At 40.3% G+C, this 22,872-nt stretch overlaps 1 protein-coding gene across 6 annotated transcripts in view; it reads left to right on the forward strand.

Annotated features, from left to right (window-relative positions):
- ERBB4 (erb-b2 receptor tyrosine kinase 4) overlaps positions 1–22,872 on the forward strand; it is an 832,220-nt gene that overhangs the window by 649,066 nt on the left and 160,282 nt on the right. For 5 of the 6 annotated variants that reach the window (XM_079976051.1, XM_079976053.1, XM_079976055.1 and 2 more), the window contains 2 exons: positions 33–187; positions 6,553–6,627. In XM_079976051.1, coding sequence (XP_079832177.1) covers positions 33–187; positions 6,553–6,627 — 230 coding nt within the window. Of the gene's footprint in view, positions 1–32; positions 188–6,383; positions 6,429–6,552; positions 6,628–22,872 lie in introns of all 6 variants that reach the window. The other variant, XM_079976052.1, reaches the window with a different exon arrangement.

Below are 22,872 nucleotides of genomic sequence, written 5' to 3' on the forward strand. Positions count from 1 at the left end.
TCTGAACACTGTAGTTCCTTTTGTCTGTGTAGGGAGCAGACCAGTGCACCAAGTGCTTCCATTTTAAAGATGGCCCCAACTGTGTCGAGAAGTGCCCTGATGGTGTACAAGGGACAAACAGCTTCATATTCAAATATGCTGATGAAGACCGTGAATGTCACTCTTGTCATCCAAACTGTACTCAGGGGTAAGCTTATATACTTTAAGTAATTGCCATTTCCCCATATTTCCCAATGTTTGCTTAAAATATTGTTAATGTGTGTTATATTTTTTAAAATATCTGCAGAATAAGAAATGTATGCTTGCCTGCCTGTCTTAATTTCCCATTTTGTTTATATTTGTAGATTGGATTTTATTAACAATATGAGTCTGTGTGAGTCTGTAGGTATTTGTGCAATATATACACAGAGCAAGGTACATTCTAAGTTAAGCATTTTAAGACTCCGTGATTTCACTGGGAAAGTGAAGTTCATGCTTGACTTTGACTGGGTTGTACCATAGAGTGTGTGTGTGTGTGTAGGTTGCATGGATGCCAGTGTGCAAAATGATACTTTAAAATAGTTGATTTTAATAATAGAATTGTAGAATTGGAAGGGACCCCAGGGATCATCTAGTCCAACCTCCTCCAATGCAGGGAGCATCCAGGACAGATGGCCATCCAAACTCTGTTTAAAAATTTCCAATGTAGCCGAGTCCATCACCTCTTGTGGGAGTCTGTTCCCCTGTCAAACAGTTCTTATGTTTAGTCAGAATCTCCTTTCTTAAAACTTGACGCCATGGGTTCAGGTCCTACCCTTTGAAGCAGGAGGAAACAAGCTTGCTCCATTTTCCTTGAGATATTTGAAGATGGTGATCATATCTCCTCTCAGTCCTCTTTTATCCAGGCTAAACATACCCAACTCTTTAGGTTCCTGAGTTTGGTAAAATGCTGTTTATATTGATAGCGCCATTATAAATGCAGAAGTCAGTTTTTGTTAGAATGTCTCTGACCTTTGAGATGTTATAAAAATGTATAAAGATTATGCCTTTCATTGGAATAGCCATTCACTATTTTTTCCTTCATATACCACAGCTATACAGCTACTGTACTAATTTAATAAAGTGTGACCAAAATAGTTTGTTTGATGAAAAATATCCCCATCTATATCTGGAAAACAACATAATCCTCTAAGGTTTTGCTTTTAGGCATCTGTGATTACATTTCTGCTTCAGTTGTTATGTTCCAATGGCTAGTGTTTAACACTTCTCCTCTAAACCTATTAAAATGGCTCTTGTTTTCTGTTGAATGCCCCTTGTGCACATTTGTGGATGAAGCAACCCCAATACAAATACAGAAACCCTCATTCATATTTATTTATGAGCTTTTCCTTTGGTTCTGAGTACCATAATTCAGTTGGTAATGTTTGCTGAGCAGATGTCATGGGACATTGTTAAAAATAAAGGACTTGCTTCCAGAAGACTTCAATGGGATGCTTTTCGAAAGATAGTGCTTGTGGCTGAAGAACTGTAATATTACTTTCTGAATGAACCATTGAAGACACACATACAAGCACAAGCAACGTGGCCCAGATCAAGCAGACTGGGCTTGCTGATTGACCCATACTGCATTTCACTGCATAATCTTTCACCCTTTTTGGCAGCATCTGCCCATAGTGATATCTGGGTTACCCAGAAAGCAACATTGGTCTGTGGCAGAACACTACCTGCTATATAAATAGCTCATTTAGTGCTTAGCATTATGCTTAGTAACTTGACTTGGTTCAGGGTGCTCTATCTTTCATAGGACACACCTGAACGTAACTTGAGTTAAGACATCTCCAGCTTCAGACTGGCAAGAATTCTGAAGACTTCCCTAGAGACAAGGCAGAGGAAGCTTGAGGGGATAGCAGAATCATGGAGTCATCCCTTCCATTTTCCTTATCTTTTCTCATCAGCTCATTTCCCCTCTCCTCTCCCTCCCAGCCCCTAGAGAAAATTGGTCTCTAAAGGAGAGGGCTATGAACATAGACAACAACTGATAAATGGGACCGGCAGCTCTATGATCCCAGCCAGCTTTCTCTACCCATCTTTGGAGGAAAATGATCTACAGTCAGAGCCTTGCTTATTTTTTACACGATATGCATTACATATAGCAAAGACTCTAAATCAGTGCATATTCAAATGCCAATGTTCAGCATGCAGAATATAGACTTTAGCATAATCATAAAGAAACCTGGCACTGCAACAGCTGAAGTAATGTGAGCTGCAAACGTTTAATATGGGCCACTTGAGTTAAAGATGGTTTCTCTGCAGTGAGCCAGTTTGGCTATGCCCAACCAAAAGCAAGAGGCAACAACAGCAAAATCTTCATCCTGTAAAATAATCATTCACAAGAGGCTTTTATTGTTTTGCAGCTAAAATTAAACCAGTAAATTATTCAATAAAATGTTGATGTCAACAGCTGTTGCCATTCAAAATGAGACCTTTTGCTGTTTTTGCAAATCTAATTACAACAGAGCCATTAGGGAAATGAAAGTAAGATCGCAGAGACACTGCCAGAATCTGTTGCAGAGGCATCTTACATTTGGCCCTTTAAAATCTGGGTTATATAATAAGAAAATTGGGAGGACTATTGGAATGAAGCAATGGAACAGATATGGGATGAGAGAGAAAGGTGTAGAGCGTTTCTAATGGTGTCCTCCATTAACAGAATGCTTGTGTAACATGTAAATACTACATTTTAACTCAAGATGGAACTGTGACATTGCAAACTGCTCCAGGTAGCTTAGCTAGGATGTGAAATGAAGTGAAAACACTTGGTCTGCTCTTCACTTGCTACGAGAGAAGAGATAATGTGATTTCATGTAGGACATGATATCATTTATTATTCCATTGTGGAAAGGAGTGGGCATGCTTCATATAGTGATAGTGCCATGCAAAGTTTATTTTTTATCCATTTATATAGGTAGGCTCCTAAAGATTTTACTGGTTCTGCTCCTATGCCTTAACTACAGCTTGACATGTAGGAATTTAGCTGGTGAATTTTTTCTCCCTCCTTTATTTCTATGATGTGGGGAGTGGAGGAGAGAATAACTTACTAAATTTCTGCAGTCTGTTGAGCATACGAGCAGCACCAGAAAAAAAAATTCTTGGCCAAGCCCATTTGTAAGTTGAAATTCAGTCCTTACAATCAGACAGACAGCGAAGGAAATTTCTCCAGGCAAAAGTAATATTCTTCAATATGTTGTGTCATGAATTATTTCTTTTGCTGGAGCTTCTGGAGGCTATGGAGAATGAAATGTGTATCCCTCTTCATAAAGGAGCACATGGAACAAATCCCCCAGTTCTGCTGCTTTTGCTACAGCAATCTTTGTTTTGCTAGCCCTTCCTATAAGAATTCACACGTGGTTTTTCTTAGGACTGCCAAACCATGAAAAATGACAGCATTAACAGTAATTTTACCAACTTTCTCTTTGCCTACTCTGAAACCCCTGGAAAATTACCTTCTGTAGCAGGTGGTTTGGCTCTGGTTCAGTGAAATGTGCTTCCTGGTAACTTCCTGATCTTTGCATTATTAAAAGTAAAACATGGTATCTTGCCACCACTCAGAATACCCTAGACTCAGATGAACAAAGAGGCAGCTAAATGGGGGGAAATATATTAATCTTATGGCTAACCGAAGCAAAACAAAATGCAACAAGGTACCACTCAGCAACACTTTCCTTCATACTTTTATGAAGATTGCTCCCTATATTAAATGTACTTCTGTCACTCAGTATTAAAAGGAAACTGAGTGGTCATAATGAATGCCCCAGAAATCTAGATTTAATGTCTCATCTGTCAGGCACTCATTTAGATATGCCCTGAGACAGAATTAGTATTTTCCCACCCTTTTTTTTCCTTTCCCATTTTCCAACTCATAATCCCCCCCCCCCCCAGCTTCCTGGCTTCACAATAGAAATCAGCACTTAATGTTTCTTCCCTCCCTGTACAAAGCAAATGGAAATAATACCAGCAGTGATCAGAATGTGATACCTGTTTGGTTATTTGGCCCACAATTGGAATGGTTGGAATGCTCCTTCATGTATTATTATTTACCAAATAATTACTCTCCTTCCACATGTATGTCTCAAGATGATGTACAAAAACAGAAGAAAAACAGCTTTAAAAAGCACAAAAATAGGAATAATTTCAGTTAAACAGGAACAATGATTTCTGAGTAGAGATTCTTGAGGAATTTTATATTTGCAAGTACTGACCTGAACTGCGCTTACCAGCAAACTCGCTGGCAGCACATGGCATGCTAAAGCGAATTCTGGAGCCATGTTGCTCCAGTAGGGTCCACAACTGTTGACACAAGGTCCAGCAAGGAATCCCATTTTGTATTTGCCTGGCACAGACAGGGGCACCAGGTTCCTGTGACTGACCTTGCCCCTACCTCCATTTCAGGTCTCCCAGAATGCACTGTTGTGTGTAAGTACAGCACGGCATCCGAAGGCAGAGGTGGGTTGAGCCACATAGAATGATAGAATTGTGAGCCCACTGTTGTCCTCACTAATCTCTGCCTGTATCACTCAGATAAAATATACCCGGTATTCTAAAATGCATATTTTGAGATTAGAAATGCATATTTGAGAGAATTTTATCTAAGAATTTAAATACAGAAATACCACATTTTAAGGTAGATTTTTTATTTTAAAAGATCAAATTAATGAGGAAACGGCAGTACCCTTCCCCACTTCCAAATCAATAAGTTGATTCCCACTGTAGCCAATAGTAGACATTTCAAATGATGGAGGTGGTCTTTTCTCCTTATGCCACTCAGCAGAACAGCACTTTAAAAAACCTAGATGCTAGCATTTCATTCAGGAATGTCCTGTATAGTATATTCATTACCCTCAATAAAACTGTGCCAGCTCCTCCCTGTTCTGCAAGTCTGTGTTTTTCCAGTTTCCCCGTGGATTTGCCCTGGATGTGCAGGAGAGCTTTTCTTTCATTACAGCACTCTAGTTCCTCAGCCAGCCAGAAATGCTGGATGAGATGGGTCCTGTGTGTGGAAAGCTGTCACCAACATACATAGGCACTCTTTGAAACCCATCTCAGATGTTTTGTATGGTAGGCACATTTCAAGAATAAAAGGAATGTGAGCATTTTGAGAACAATGACTAAGGAACACATTCCATCACCTCGCAGTGCACAATGTTCTCTTTCTCCTTTACGTGTATAGATCAGGTTAGATCAGTGAAGGTACTCAACAGAAGTAGGGGGGTATTTTGTTTTATTTTATTCTTCCTTTATTCTGAAGTGTGTATTTCTTTCCAAAGAAAACTAACGTACAAAACAGAAGAAGGCTCTGTGCATTTAAATTGAATGGTTTTGTCAACTTAGACAACAGGTGAGGTCCCCCCCCAAAAAAAATGCAACCATGTTCATGAAGCTTTGAGAATATGTGAAGCAGAAAAGCGAGAAAGACTCAAAGGTGAGAGATTCCCCTTTCATGCCAGCCAGCTCCCTAGATGGCTAATGGACTCTTCGGCATCCGTAGAAGGCATTTTTTATAGCTAAAGAATGCCTCCAATGCTCTGCTTCTTTTGATGTGCTACAGAAGAGAAACTGTAGAAGTTTGCGTCCTCTTTCGTTATCAGCACAGTTTTATGGGAACTGCAAAGAGGGCATGTGAAGAAGAAATATTGCCAGAAGGTCAGTGGCTGGATGAAATGCAAACACTTGAAGCCCAAAACAACTGAACTGCCAGGCGCCCATCGGAATCCTCTTTCTTTCTTTTAATACCCGGAGTGGTGTTTAAAACCAGACCTCACACCCCAGAGGAAGCTTTCTTTTCCATGGCTGCTATAATTTACCTGAACCTAGTTTCTGTAGGATACAGTTAAGTTCATCTATTAAGACAACTGCAGCCACCTGTTTTGGCAGTTTTTATGGAAAAAATAGGAGTTTTGTCAAATGAAAACAAGGTAAGAAATGAAGTGGAAAGAACAAGGAATCTGCCAACAGCTAGGTTCATTGCACATTCCCACTCAGATTGCTATTTAAGACAAGATTTGCCGGATTAAGCAACTGCTCTGAGAAAATAGCATTTGGTAGGTCTCTCACCTTAGCAGGTAAACCATGTCTTTGGTCATTTCCACAATGCCACAGTGAACTGTTAGAAGGTAAGTAGCTCAAGAACCACAGCCTAGCCAGTCTCATTTTGTTCTCTGTTGCTTGTTATCTTGCACTGAAAAAATGTTCCCAGCAGTGATTTCATGACAACTTGGTTAATTCTGAGAATGATAGCCAACTGCCTGGACCAAGGCAGAATGCAGAGTCTTTGTTTTCCTGCTGACGCAATGGCTAATGCATGTTTTTTCTCTCTTTCTCCTTCCTTCCATCGGGATTGGCTGCAGGTGCATAGGCCCACGCCTGGAGGACTGCATTGGTTTCATGGATAGGTACTTGCCGAGCACTTGCTCCTCTTGCCACACCTCCCATGTTCCATGTGTGGGCAAAGGCGCTTGTGTGTGCATGGCCCCTGTGAATGGTGAATGATATTTTCTGTTCTGTAATTGCCTGCAGGTGTAGAGGCCCCTCTAGTCATGACTGCATTTACTATCCGTGGACACGCCAGTCCACTTTACTACAACACGCTAGGTAACATCCGTCATCCCTGCTTTTTTGTTCTTCTTCTTGCCCTTTTCTATATTTTATATAGTAGGGGAGAATCGTGCTAACCAGTTTGCTCTGGAAAATGGATTGGCCAGTGTGCAGACTGATTATTGTCTGCAACTCCTCACAAGTTCCTCAGAGTGCTTAAGGTGACTGAAGCACATGTAACTGAATACAGGAAGATATAGATGCACCATATCTTCACCAAAGTCTTAAATTGATTACGCAGAAAACCCAATCATTTTGTAAGGGAGAGTACAGTGGTACCTCAGGTTACAAACTTAATCATTCTGGAAGTCCATTCTTAACCCAAGGCATGCATTCCCTGCATAGGCCTCCCGCGGCCCGGAAGCAGATTGGGCAAAGTTCGCAACCCGGAACACCTACTTCTGGGTTTGTGGAGTTCGTAACCCGAAGCGTTCGTAAGCAGGACTGTTTGTAACCTGAGGTACCACTGTGGTGGTCCATAGGGAACTCTAAACCTTCTTGACAATCTTCGGTACCCAGGATTCTAGGGCGGAGGGGACAGTCACAACAGCAAAAATGAAATATAAGTTTGTGAGTATTTCCCTTTTAAAAAGAAATCTATATTTATTGAATTTGAAATTGGACATTGATAACATGAATAACTGTTGTCCCCTCTTATTCCCTGCCCTCCCCCACCCCCAATACCAAACATAGACATAGCTGGTTGATACCAGCTTTTACAAAATTTGCAAAGTTCATCTGAGTTACTTGAATATTTCCTAATTTAATAAATCTATGATAATTATCTGTTTGATTTTAAAATACAGTTGATTCTTTCAGAGCAATTGCAACATTTCTTTTCCTATGAAAATAATATAAACTCTTCACTAGTAACTTGTATCCAGCAATTCAAACTGGTTAACATGACCTCCTGGTTCAAGCATTCTTTTCTAACCTAAAAACTTAATTGTTACCTTTTTTATTATTTAAATCAACATCACCTCATAAAGAATTGTTCCTAGTTCTCTCTGGTTTGTCTTTCAATTAGAAAAGTAATACAAATGCTCAGTATGTGTTTCTGAAAATGTCTTTGGTTTGTTTATTTAATTAATAATTGTGTGTGGTTTTGAAGGACTAGTGTTACCAAAATAGAAATTTGCCTAAAGACTATATATGGTGAATCTGGTACCATATTTGAATTATGTGTTAAGATCATACAGCAGCCCTGGTTATTGCAAATCATCAAGAAGCAACACATATTTGTATTTTCAAAAGAAATTCCAATCAAATGCACTGCAGCCCTTGAGTGAACTCATTGTGCCACCATATACTTCCTTCCTGGCACACAGAGAGAGATCCTGCATGGGGGGCATAGAAAACAGGGCAGGTGGAGTGAGTACGGAATGGGACTCAACAGATATATTTTCTGTGTGACATCCAAAGTCTTTTGCTCTGCTGCAGAAGAACATAATTGCTTAGGCTTGCAGTCTTGTCCATTGGGGATATACCTTGTGGACACATCAGTGCTTACTTCTGAGCAGATATGCTGCAAAGCTCCTTCGGGTGTCAGAAAGATTTCAGGCATCCCAGACTGCTGGTTGGATTTGATCACTTTTGTTTTCTTGATTTAAGACTGGGATCGCATGAAGTCCCCTAAAGATCCCCCTATTGTCAGACTCAGCCAAACATATAATTGTCTGTTTAGAGCTTGTAATCACATTGTAATTGCACACTAGTGTATACCAGCATATAGATCTGGTGCAGACTATGGGCATGAATAATTTCCTAATTGTCTTACTCACTTGTAACACTAAGGAGCCAGATGTTGCTCAGTTCCTGCCAGTTGAAAATTCCCTAGCATAGGGCAGTTGGCACAGAATGGCACCATCAACTCTAAAACCAGCTTAGGATGCACATGCCAAGGAGAACAGGAGAGAGCAGGACTCTGTGCCAAAGTTAGTTGGCAGTGCTTCTGTGAGTTGGCAGATGGGTTACAGCCTGCTCACTGTTGTTACCCACCCACCTAGCTGCCCCAAGATTTTCTATTGTACTTTTCACAGTTGTTTCTGGATGATGGCGCTTTATTGCACTGGGAAAAGGCTACATTACCACACATCCTCTGAAAATCATGATGAGAAAATTAGTACTGACTTGCCTGGACTGTATGGCAGTGCAGCCTGGCATTTTCAAGCAGCTGGAGCTTGAGTTCTCAGACCATCTTCTCCTAACCTCCAGGGAGTTTGGAGCACTCACTTCCCTTTGAATTCACAACTATTGGAGAACGGCTAAAATAGGAGGTGGGGCAGTAACCATGAAAAAGCTATAATTCAGCAATTAAAATAATTTATAATAATTGTTTAATTTTAGAATACAATCTTGAGCATCAGAAGAAACTATACATAACTGTGTGTTGGGTTTTAGGTTATATTTTTCACTTCTGTTTCAAAGGAAATTCTGCCACTAGTTCAGCATTTCCTCAGAGAAATAGGGTTGGGTGTCATCAGTATGATGACAGCACCTTACTACATAAACCAGATTTTTTATTTTTATTTTTTTTGATAATTTTTTATTAATTTTCCAATTTTAAAACAAAACAACATACAAACATCAACAAACAAAAACAAACACACAAATATAATTTCATAACCTCATTTTCATAAACCTTCTTTCTCAGACTTCCCCATACCCCACCCTTCTTGCATCCTTATCTTGCAATTTTTCAGCAACCCTTTGCTCCAATTAATTCAAACTTATTATCTTTCTCAATTTCATCTTAATTCATCAAACAGTTTCAGCTGTAATTCTGCATCTTCCTTTCCCTTGACATTTTAGCACTCATCAATTTTATAACAATTCTTAAGATAGGCTTTGAACTTCTTCCAATCTTCCTCCACCGTCTCTTTCTCTTGGTCACGGATTCTGCCAGTCATTTCTGCCAATCCCATAAAGTCAATCACTTTCGTCTGCCATTCTTCCAGTGTAGGTAATTCTTGTGTCTTCCAGTACTTTGCTAGGAGGATCCTTGCTGCTGTAGTGGCGTACATTAAAAAAATCTTATCCTTCCTTGACACCAATTGGCCGACCATGCCCAAGAGAAATGCCTCTGGCTTCTTATGAAAGGTACATTTAAGTACCTTCTTAATTTCATTATAGATCATTTCCCAAAAGGCTTTAATCTTTGGGCAGGTCCACCAAAGGTGGAAGAAGGTACCTTCAGTCTCATTACATTTCCAACATTTATTATTGGGCAAATGATAAATCTTCGCGAGCTTGACTGGGGTCATGTACCACCTGTAAATCATTTTCATAATATTTTCTCTTAAGGCATTACATGCCGTAAATTTAATACCGGTGGTCCATAACTGTTCCCAGTCAGCAAATATAATGTCATGACCAATGTCCTGTGCCCATTTAATCATAGCTGACTTGACTGTCTCATCTATTGTATTCCACTTCAGCAACAAATTATACATTCTTGATAAATTCTTAGTATTGGGTTCTAACAATTCTGTTTCTAGTTTCGATTTCTCCACCTGGAAGCCAATTTTCCTGTCTTGTTTAAAAGTCTCCATTATTTGATAGTAATGGAGCCAGTCTCGCACCTTGGACTTTATTTTCTCAAAACTCTGTAATTTAAATTTGCCACTTTCTTGCTCTAAAATTTCAAAATATTTTGGCCATTTAGATTCCATATTAAGTTTCTTCACCTCCTTAGCCTCCATTGGTGATAGCCACCTAGGAGTTTTATTTTCCAACAAATCCTTATATCGAATCCAAACATTGTATAGTGCTTTCCTAACAATATGGTTTTTGAAACCTTTATAAACTTTAACCTTGTCATACCATATATATGCATGCCACCCAAATCTATTGTCAAATCCTTCCAAATCCAAAATGTCTGTATTCTCAAGAAGTAGCCAATCTTTCAACCAGCAGAAAGCTGCCGATTCATAGTACAATCTTAAGTCCGGCAGGGCAAACCCCCCTCTTTCTTTTGTATCAGTTAATACCTTGAATTTTATTCTGGGCTTTTTGCCCTGCCAGACAAATTTAGATATGTCTTTCTGCCACTTCTTGAAGCAATCTAGTTTATCCACAATTTGTAATGTCTGAAACAAAAATAACATTCTAGGCAATACATTCATTTTGATCACAGCAATTCGGCCTAACAAGGAAAGCTTCAAGTTCGACCATATTTCTAGATCTTTCTTAACCTCTGTCCAACATTTATCATAATTATCTTTGAATAAATTCACATTTTTAGATGTCATATTAATCCCCAAATATTTTACTTTCTTTGCCACCATTAACCCAGTTTCACTTTGAAACCTCTCTCTTTCAACATTTGTTAAATTTTTTTTCCAAGACTTTAGTTTTTTTTTTATTCAGTTTAAATCCTGCCACCTGGCCAAAAACTTGAATTAATTCTAAGACTCTTTTTGTACTAGTGTCTGGCTCTTGTAAAGTCAATACTAAGTCATCTGCAAATGCCTTCAATTTATATTGTTTGGCTCCGACCTGAATTCCTTTTACCAGCTGGTCCCCCCTAATCATATTCAACAAGACATCCAGGACTGATATAAAAAGTAATGGGGATATTGGGCACCCCTGCCGTGTCCCTTTTTCTATAGAAAGTTCTTCAGTAACCACATTATTTACAATTAACTTTGCTTTTTCTTCAGAGTATATTGCACCTATACCATTTTCAAACCTTTGGCCTACCCCCATCCCATGGAGATTCTTCTTCATGAAGTTCCAAGAAATATTATCAAAAGCTTTCTCCGCGTCCACAAAAATTAAAACTGCCTTTGTATTGATATTTACTGTCAGCAGTTCCATAATGTCAATTATATTCCTTACATTATCTGATAAATGTCTTCCTGGGAGAAAGCCTGCCTGGTCCTTATGAATCTCCTCCGCCAGCACCCTCTTCAGTCTTTTTGCTAAAATGTCAGCAAATATTTTATAATCCACATTAAGTAATGATATAGGGCGGTAGTTCTTGATCTGATTCTTTTCAGTTTCAGTCTTTGGTATAAGTGTAATAAAAGCTTCTTTCCACGATTCAGGTGCCTTTTCCCCCTCTAATATTTCATTACAAACCTCCTTCAACGGCTGTATTAACCATTCCTTCAAAACTTTATAATATCTGGAGGTTAGTCCATCTGGTCCTGGAGATTTACCTAATTGCATGTTTTGAATGGCGCCCTCTATTTCTTTATCTGTTATTTTCTCATTCAGAACCAACATACTTTGTTGTGAATTTTTTTGTAATCCATATTTCTTAAGAAAGTCTTCTATATCTCCTTCGTTTTCCGGCCCTTGTGCATATAATTTCCTGAAATAACTCTGAAAACAATTACTAATCTCATTTGGTTTAAAAATATTCTTTCCATCCACCTCCAAACTTGTAACTGTGTTCAATTTTTGTCTCTTCTTCAGTTGCCATGCTAGAAGTTTCCCACATTTATCTGCTGATTCAAATGTCTTCTGTCTCATTTGCTTGATTTTCCATTCTATCTCTTGATTCATCAATTCCATATACTGCATCTGGTAAAACTTAATTTCTCTCAAAATCTCATGAGACTTTGGTTTGGACCTCAATTTCTTTTCTCCTTCTTTTATTTTTTCCAAAATCTTATCTTCTCATTTTGTTTCTTCCTCTTTAAGGAATTCTGTTGTATTAGGAAACCTCGCATCACGGCCTTACTTGTGTCCCAAATCACTCTTTTTTCAGATTTATCTCAAAATAGTCCTTCAAAGTTTTTTGGGCCTTTTTGTAAATCTCCTCATCTCTAAATAGGGTGTCATTCATTCTCCATCTAAAGGAACCAGCTGTTGTTAATTTCATTTCCATCTTTACTGCGTTATGGTCGGAGCATGTCTTTGGGCAGATTTCCACTTTTTTTTATCTTCGGAGCCATTCCACTAGTAATCCATATTTGATCTATTCTTCTCCATGTCATCTGTGCCTCTGAGAAAAAAGTTCCCTCTCTCTCAAGAGGGTTTCTTGTTCTCCAAATATCAATCAAGTCCATGTTTTCAGTCATTTCGAAAAAAGTCTTGGGTAGTCTCCCATCCTTAGAGACCACCTGTCTTTGTGCTTTGTCCATGTTAGTAGAAACCACGCCATTCATATCTCCTAACAAAATTACCTTGTAATCCAGATAGTCCATTAATGTCTCATGCAATTTCTTATAGAATTCTGCCTTCCCTTCATTTGGTGCATAGATGCCAACTGTCAAAAAAATTTCTCCTTGAATTTGAATCTCAGTTGCCAAAATTCTTCCTTGTTCATCTTTAAAAATCAATTTTGGGGCCAATTTCTCCTTTACATAGATCACCACTCCTCTTTTCTTGACTTTATCCGATGAAATAAATTCCTGTCCTAATCTTTTATTTATAAGCAATCTTCTATGTGCCCTTGTCACATGGGTCTCTTGTAAACAAATCCAATCCAATTGTTCTCTTTTCAAAATGTGGAAAACTTCACGCCTTTTTCTGGGAAGGTTCAGTCCATTACAATTCCAAGTTATGAGTCGCAGAGACATTGTTAGTTAGTTACCTCCAACTGCTCCCTGCAGCTGTTCTTCTTCCGTTGGTGATTTAAGTCCAAATGTCAGGTTTCCAAGATCTGTTTCAGAGGTCAATTCTAGCACTCCTTTCTGAAGGTCCTCCTCGTTTCTATCCAGGAATTGTTCTTTATCTTGTACTGTTCTTATTCTAACTTTCTTTCCTTTGAAATTAAAGGACAAACCTTGTGGGAATTCCCACCTAAAAGGTATATTGTTCTTCTTCAGCAGGTCAACCAGATTCTTGTAATAAGTTCTTACCTCCAGAATATATTTTGGGATGTCCTTGTAAATTTGCGCAGAAACGCCTTCAATCTGAAGAGTTCTCTGGTAATGCAGGTTTAATATTTTATCTCTTTCCTCTTTAGATCTCAAAGTTATCAGACAATCCCTTGGAATCTTCCTATTTTGCCTTCTGCCCAATCTGAAGGCAGCTGTTATCTTAAATTCTTCTTCCTCTGGATTTACCTGCCAAAATTCTGAGAATTCTTTTGTGAGAAAGTCCACTAGGTTGTCCCCTTCACTTTCAGGGACCAACCTAAGTCTCAAATTCTTCTATTTCCTCTGCATCTCCCACAAAGACAAGGCCGCCTCATGCTGGTCCAGCTTCTTACAGACTGGTACTAATTTTTCCTGTGTAATGTCTGCAGTAGATTTGGCTTCTTCAGCAATTTTTCGAATTGTAGCGTTTTCTTCAATCAATTTATTTATGGTTTCTGTGTTGGATGTAATACTTTTGGTGTTTAAGTCTAATTTTGTTGTAAGTTCTGTCAATTGTTTGGTATTTTCTGTACTCTGCTTTGTCAAATTTTCTAGGGATTCATTTATTTTAAGTAGTGCTTGTGTCACTGAATCCATGAATGTATTTATCCCTTTTTCCTGCCCAGTTGCGCCTGCTGGCAATATGCCTGATATTGAGCCCCTTTTCTTTTGTGCAGCTTTGGCCTTAGATCTTGTTGCTATCTTGTTGCTTTGCTAACAAAGAAACCAAAAACCCTCAAAGAGGGAAAGTTTTTAACAACAATCTTCCAATCCTCTAGTTGCAACAAACTGTCAATTTGTTGTTTCTGTAAAATCCCAAAGATGTATTCAATAAAGTCTCTGCTTTGCAGCAGGTCTTATCTGACAGTCCCCTGTCAAAGTGCTTCACCCAGGCAGTCTGTTCCCAGAGTCAGAGACAGCAGAAAATTTTTCCCTTATATTTTCTTTCATGCAGGTTAAGTCAAATTCCCTTTTCTTCCCCCCTTGCTCCTGCTTGCTGGGGGGGGGGGAGGTTCAAATTCAATGCCAAAGTTATACAGTTCAAACAGTTCAAAGTTACTTTCCCTTCAATTGCAGCTTTCTAATTCCGTTGCTTTAAAAATCATGCAGTCCGGGGGAGGCAGACTTCCTTTATTTACCGTCCCCGATTTCGGCCAAATTTCAAGAAATTTTTTATAGTCCCAGTAAGTTTTCCAATCCTACTTACGGGTATTCAATTTCAGTCCAAATTTCAGGAAGGAATCAGCGCTCTCCGCCTATGGCGACGCGGCTTCACTCCACGGGCTGGGTAGCGACTCTCAGCACCGCACGCACCCCGATGCCACTCCGGAGCCTTTAAAAAGGCTCCTTTACAGTAAGGGGGTCGCAAATGGTGCCCACCGAGTCTCCTTGTTCACAGGCTTCCGCGCCTGTGATTTTAGGGGTCCCCGCTTCGCCGTAGCGGTCAGACCCGAACTCGTGAAGTAGTCCTCCTCCGGAGATCGAAGGGAGGACCGCCATTAAGCGCTGGCGCCGACCGGAAGTCTACATAAACCAGATTAACATATCTAGCAATTTCGTGCAGATGTTAAAGAACCAAAACTAAACAAAAGTCATCCACAGAGTGGCCTCAAAGTCACATCCTTTGATGCGCTTGAAGTCACTTTCTGCTGTAAGGAGGCATTTGATTTTTCACGGACCTGGCCAATTCACCCACTCCTGCCTGATGTTAGGAGATGGTAGCCTGCTTCCTTCCAGTCATCTAGGCCATATCCTGCTGATGTCAAATGCTGAAGCTGTTTGCCACAAGAAAACCAGCATTCATTTTTCCCATTCCCACAGCTCTTCCAGGGATAGACCATTTGCTGTTTGGTATTCAGACAACCAGTTTTACAAAGTTAGCATGGATCACACTGGGGTTGGGGAATGAGGCCAGTCACATTAACTGGTGGGGCAATGACTTCGTCCTGAGTAGGCAAGATAGAGGGCAGATGATGTAAAAATCTCTTAACTCCTGGGTCCAGGATACCTTAAGGATCGCCTAATTCATTATATCCCAGCCCAATCACTGGGGGCTTTGGGGAAGTCACTGTAAGTGGTCCCCCATGGCTCAGATGCACTGCTCATATCCCCTGAAACTGTGTGTTCAGTACTGGGAATTTGATGGAACTTGTGGTTGAGGTCAGACAAGCCCCCTTGCTTTTGAGCTTCCGGTATGACTGAAGCCTTTCTCTTTTTTAACTTCAGCAGGCATTTTACCGAAATTCTGATTTTATATTTTTAACTGACTTTTTTTATATTGTTACATGGCTTAAAGACAATTGCCATTAAGTTGTGTACAAATTGTCAACATAACTAAATAAAAGATTGACTAGGGTGCCTCTGGTATATAAAACTCACATACAACACAAATTGCTTCTGGTCCACTTATATGTGCAATAAAGGCAGCTGTATCTCACAATTACAAGGCATACAAAACTTCATGTATGCACATATAAACTGGCTTCCTTACACCAAGTCAGACCATTGTTCCATCTGCCAGTACTGCCTTTCCTACTCTGCAAAGCCCTGGGGAGAGCAAGGTCTTTCTAGCCCTCCAGTCTGAGACCTTTTTGCAATGTTTGTGTTCGACAACTGAGGTATGACCCAACCTTGTGATATCTGAACAAATCATAGGTGGTGACTACCTGACACTCTAGAGCAGGGGTCTGCAGCCCGCGGCTCCGGAGCTGCACGTGGCTCTTTTACACCTTTGCCGCGGCTCCGGGGCGGATACTAGCGAGGGGAGGAGGCGCATTGTGCGCCCCGACACTCCCCACTGTGGCGGGTGCTGTATTGGCTGTGACGTCGCATGGGGGCGGTGCGTGCGTTAGTCACGCACCGTCCCGACGTCACCTTCCCACCTGCCCGCCCGTCCGCTACATTGTAAGGGGCATGTACGCTGGTCACTGCATTGAAAGGGGGCATGTGCGCTGGTCACTGTTTTGAAGGGGAGTGAAGAACACACACACACAAAAAGGTAACTTGTTAATTTAACGTTTATTTCTATGGGGAGGAGTAATTCTGAGGGGTCAAACAAAGAAATAATAAAAAAGTGACAAAAAAGTTATTTTTATAATGACGAGTTTTGCGGCTCCCAGTTTTTTTCCTTCGGAAACGGGTCCAAGTGGCGCTTTTTGTCTTAAAGGTTGCAGACCCCTGCTCTAGAGTAATCACTTGGGATTTTGTAGTTTGTTTTCTTGCTTTGCATTTTACTGAGCACTGAAATGAAAGGCGTCGGGCCAGATGCATGGCAAACTGTGTGTGGTACAAAATTCAAAACCAAGCATCATGATTGTATTTGGGGAAAACATTGCCAGCATTTCAGCTTTCACAGTAGGCATTCAAGGTGTAATTAAGAGCAAAAGAATCCTGTAAGCCTATGTGAACAATTTTCTATTTTCCTGGTAGATGAACAATCATAATATGGCAGATGTAGTCAGCATGGGGAAACTGTGTTTTAATATTTCCTGGTGTAATCTGATGTATGTACTGATTTACACCCTAAATGAAGGTCTTTCTTATTTCCACATTTCCCCTTTTAACTAACAGGAGCTAATTAGCCAAGTCTTCCCCACTGAGAGATGGTTGCATGAAACAGTGTGGGGATATTAACTCTCTTCATCCTTTTCTTCCAATTGAACAAAAGCGCATTTCTCCTTTCGACTCATCCCTTTACAGATATCAGGCTCTTCTTTTTTGTTTACTGTGTATGTATACAAGAGCTAATTAACAGCAAATCCTTTGTAAAGCAGTGAAACCTTTTCCTCGTTGTGTTTGATACCCGCTTCACAGTATGATTTCATTATAATTTCACAGTAACTCAGCAGCACAGAATACATGATGGGGAATGGGAAGCTTGCCATTAATAAACTCTGAATGTTCATAGTCATCTTCATTTTTATAATGCTCTGTTCTTCTGCATGGATTAAAGTTTCCCATATGTTCCAGATATTTATAGGATAATTATATACATAATCCTGTAAAAGTTGGTGGGGACAGAGAGTGAGAGAAAATACACCGTAAAATCTACTTAAAGAGAGGGGAAAAGAATTTGTGAGCATAAAGCAAAAAATTGTCTTTGGACTGGTACTATTGACTATGCAAAAATGTATTTACCAACAGAGGCCTTTGGGGAAAACAGCTATAATGTACTAGAGAACTTTTCTCATTCATACCTGAAAAATGTGTTGAGGGAGGCACCATTGCTGTGCAAAGCACTGAGAAGATCCTGGTTTCTATCCCCAGAAACCTCTTAATTAAAGAACCAAACAGCAGGTGCGACAAAAGACCCTCTGCCTGAGATCCTGGATAGCCACTGCCAGTCAGAGTAGACAATACTAGACTAGATGGACAAACAGTCTGACCTGATGTTAAGGCAGCTTCCTGTTTTCAGCTACGTGCAGTTTGTTATGTTGAAACTGGGAACTGCAGCTATTTTAAATGGTTCAACTGAACACGTCTGAACTGCAAATTTGACTTGAATTTGACTTGTTCAGACAAGGCATAATTAAAACCAGGGCTGGCCTGCCCATGAGGTTTGGTGAAGCAGTCGCCTCAGGTGGCAGAAGCTCCCAAGGCAGTGGACCTGCGGGGCCCCCGCCACCTCCGCTGGAGAAGTGCTGCCAGCATCTGCGCTGATTTCTGGCAGGATCTCACCACTTCCTGCCACCGCACAGAACCTGGGTCAGGAATGCTGCCGTGGGGCAGCGGCAGGGGCAGCACTTTCCATTTCACCTTAAGCAGTGAAACAGGATGCACCACCCCAGGGTGTTTGCCCCAGTTCGGACATAACAACAAACTGCAGTTAGTTGAACACAGGAAGCAAATGCTTCTGATCTCCCAGCTATGCCAGAGCAGGAAAGGAGGAGATCACATGACCAGGCTCATTTCCATGGTGCTATAGCCAATGCAGCTGCTGCCTGTGGGAGCCCAGTTGATGTGATCAAGTAACCATTTCCTTGTTCTTAATTGACTGGCCCAGTGTGTCACCTGACCAAATGTTCTGAAGAATGAAAAGAGCTTCTGAAACTGAAAACTGGATCTTCCTTAATTGTGCAAGCACCCATTTGGTGTTAGGTGCTAATCTGATGCTGTTGTTTTGAAAACGTCAGGTGCAATTTTTTTTTACTTGTTAGGAACAGTCTAAGGGAAGAAGCAATTTCTTCTAAACTTTCATGTGCATTTTTAATACTGTTCCTTATAAGTGGAGACCTTCAGTGAATTCCTTAACTGTTAAGATTAGGCAGGTATGGAGAACTGTCATCTCTTTCGTTGCTGCCAATCGCAGTCATTGTGTGGTTGTACCTACAGCACTTGTTACCCATATATGAGTACTAACACCTCATTTTTTTAGGGAAGGAAATACTGGTCTTAGCACCTTGAAAAGACTAGATAGCTGCAGGAACTGTATTCTTTCAAGAAATCAAACCTCATGGGCAAAGGAACAGAGGTGGTGCTTCTACTGCTCTGGCAAACTGTCTCAATCTCTGTGTCCTTGGAAATGGGTTCCTTTTCAAGTTGCTATGTAGGTTTTATTCCCCACCCCACCCTGTTACTATGATTTTTTTGGTATGTACCTATTTATAACTCTGAAACCTATGTCCTCGGAAACTTACTTTACACAGCTTCATTCAGCTGTAATTACAAACAGCACCTGAAAGGAATGCATCATTAGGCGGAGAAGAAACACAAAATCTGCAATTTGGGAACATTCCAAGATTCTCTAGTGCCTCATTAATGAATGAGACCCAAGAACCTCAGTCAACAAAATTACATGCTAAGCCTAAATTTCTGCCACTTGTGCAGATTCATCACAAGGAAGGCCACCTGTTCTGAAAAGCCCCGCTGTTTGTTAAGTTGAGAAACAGAATCTCTTTTGCTAACATAAATATTAGTTCAGATAGGGTACTTACTTCACTGTGGGGCTGACCCAAATGGCCATCTGTGAGCTTTGCATCAGGTACAGTAGCAGAGCTAGGGCTGTCAAAAAAACAACCTACGACATGTCTGTGAACAAGAGCTAAATAGATCGTGGGCTTGCTTTTGTTGCTTTTAGAGTCCATGGGGACTGAGTTGGCTGTATGATGGCTGAGCTTGCTGAATGTAGGTTTTGCACAGTATGATGTCTGAGGCTCAGCTCAGCCATTCATCAGGACAGCAAGAGGTTTTGCATGGTAGTTGAATGGGCATGCCTGGTCCTTCGTATCATATTCATGCAATCCCCTCTGTTTTTTCAGGAGGAGGAGAATCACATAAATTGGGTATGACTTCGGCAAGAGGAGGGGAGGGCTTACTGCTCTGTCAGGTGAAGACTTCCCCCAGCCCATTAAGTGTTTGAATTAGGACAAATCTGCCATGATCTAGGCATCATCTCTGGTGCTGAAGGAGCCATAGCTAATACTAACTAAAATGTAAAATATTACTTAACTCCAAATGGCTAAGCAAGCTAATTGGCCAATTCCAATGAACACTTGTAAACCAGACGCTTGTAAGCCTTGTTACTGCATCTTTTTGTGTGCATAAAGGCACAAACTGGCCATTCCATATCTGCAATCTGTGGGTGGATGCAGATAACAACTTTAACATACATTTTACCACACATCTGCCCTGGATGTGTGGGACAATCTTCCTTATCATTTGATGGGACAATCAGAGAAGTTCCCCTGGAGTGGTTTGGTCATCTGTATAAGCTCCATTAAAATGGGCCATAACTAGGATCGAACAATCCAAATTTTAAACCTTGCTTGTTAAGCAATATATAAGCTTATTTGCAATGATGTCTTATATAAAAAATTGCAAATACACTTTGATTTTAGGAAAGGCAAGTATCTTGGCCTGTAAGATGAGGTAGGATTTGAAAAGCAAGAAGATGAATTGTACAAATGAGAATATGCAACAAAGGTTATGCAGAAAGAAACCAAAAATAAGGGAGAAGATATCAGCAATAATGACATATACAGGGAAATTAGCTGGCAATGTATCGGCTTGAGCAGCAAAGTTAAAGAAGTAACGCATAATCTTTTCCCCCCCTCTTCATGCAACTAGGAGTGTAGCTGGTACTTTCTTAACAATTCTGGTCCTGTTCTGGAGCATTCCAGAAACCCAGCATCCTTCTTACATAGCGGAATAAATTGCTTATTTTTCCAACTTTCATTGAAGTTTAATTGAATTTACTGCCCAAATTCTCAAAATAATCATACATGATTTTTTAAAGAGTGTATCTGCTGAATATCCTCTGGTTGTGCTAATGTTCTCCAAATTCTAGGCACATATTTTATATTTAACATCAGCATTTGACATGAAAAGATTTTGCTGCAGCAGTGAACATTTGACAGTAGCTGTGAGATGACATGTGGTTGCAGTCAGGATTTGACCATATGCAGCAGCAATTTTCAGTATTTGATAACTGATATTTAGGGTCAAATTTGATGCAGTATGGGAGATCTCTGAATGGATTTCTGAAGACAGAATGAACAAATCTCATAGAATCATAGAATCATAGAGTTGGAAGAGACCACCAGGGCCATCGAGTCCAACCCCCTGCCAAGCAGGAAACACCATCAGAGCACTCCTGACATATGGTTGTCAAGCCTCTGCTTAAAGACCTCCAAAGAAGGAGACTCCACCACACATCTCCCTTTCCCCCCACGTAAGAATAGCTCAAGAACCTTAACGACGGGAAACAACTCAACTTCCTTTGTGCGAAAATGTGTTTATGAAAAAAAAATTAAGATTCTAACAGAACTGAAATTTAGTGTTTCCTTATTCCATATTTCACTAAAGCCCATTCCCTTTAAATTACCAATATCAATAGAATTCAGAGGATCAAATAACAATGCTGTGCAGTAGCTTAAGGAAAAGAAGCACAATATGGTGTGACAATAAAGGTACAAGAAAAACCAAGGATTCAATCCATCTTTAAAAGTCACAGTATTTTGATGGTTAATGCACCCTGTGCAAGTCATTGAGATTCTGCAGATGTGCATCATGTGCAAGCCTTGCATTAATTTACACCAGACTCTTGACTTTATTTTGCCTCTTTTCCCATAATCAAGAGGGATTTGATAATCATGCTATAACGTGTGTAGGGCATTTACACAGACAGAATACTGCTCTTGTAATATAATAGTGATAACTCCCAAAGTAGCATCAAGGCAGGCCCAGGAATACCGTAAATACTGTATACTTTTTTTTTGTTTTGTTCTGCAGCTACCTTGAATTCTCCTTGATATTTATGAGCCTATGAGAAGTTTGTTCCCTCATACACTTCAGAAAGTTAAGGTTTGCATATTTAGAAGCAGCTTGAGTGCAAGTATAAATACTGATTCAATTCGGGGGCAGTTTACTAGAATACTAATGTCACAAGTATTACAAAACCAGATTATGGTTTATGGAGACCCTGGGCAGTTAATTTAGAGCCAGGGTGGTGTAGTGGTTAAGAGTGGTGGACTCGTAATCTGGTGAACTGGGTTTGCTTCCCCACTCCTCCACATGCAGCTTCTGGGTGACCTTGGGCCAGTCACACTTCTCTGAAGTCTCTCAGCCCCACTCACCTCATAGAGTGTTTGTTGTGGGGGAGAAAGGGAAAGGAGATTGTTAGCCGCTTTGAGACTCTTTAGGGTAGTGATAAAGCGGGATATCAAATCCAAACTCTTCTTAGGATCGGCTGAGTGGCATCTTGCCCCAGGCATTGGAATGGCATTCAGTATTCAACTTGTGTAGTCTGAGCCTGACAAAGGCTGACATCACACTTTCCATATGGGGAAAGTGGTATGGATGCACATTTGCCACCATGGAGACAAGTGCAGCATCTCTGTGTTCAAACCACTTCAACCTCATTTAAAATGCTGAATCTCTCTTCATCCTGAGTACATCTTGCTACTGCCAGGTACATTAATCTCTGGCATGTGAAACATACTGCTGTTTGCCATCTTTTCTTCCTATGTACTTTCAGATTTCTTCCCATTCAAATGTTTGACCTCTGCCTTACTCTGAATCTTTGGTGGTGAGAGCCCACAAAATAACATGCCCGCTTGCCTACCATATCCTCCTTTGTTAATCTGGCCTTGCTGTGGCATGAATGTGAAAACATGTTGGCGTTTGCAGCATTTACTGAACATGCCCTTGAATTTAGATATGACTGAATGTATTTTCAGTGCCTGGATCTATGATTAATTTTCTTGAACATTTTACCCGTTCATTGAAAGAAACACCAGTATTTTCTTTTCCTGAAATACAGGCAGAGAGGCTCCTGGATGGAGCCAATCATCCAGCATGCCTCATCAGCCACCACTAAAAAATACTTTGAAACACAATATGCTGTTTGGCAATGCACAATGTAGCCTCAACCATGACAAGTTTTGTATGAAAGCTGTGAGTAGTTATCGATTCTGTTAGAGGCGGAACAGCA

This window comes from Podarcis cretensis, assembly GCF_951804945.1.
Source record: "Podarcis cretensis genome assembly, chromosome: 1".
NCBI classification, from domain to species: Eukaryota; Metazoa; Chordata; class Lepidosauria; order Squamata; family Lacertidae; genus Podarcis; species Podarcis cretensis.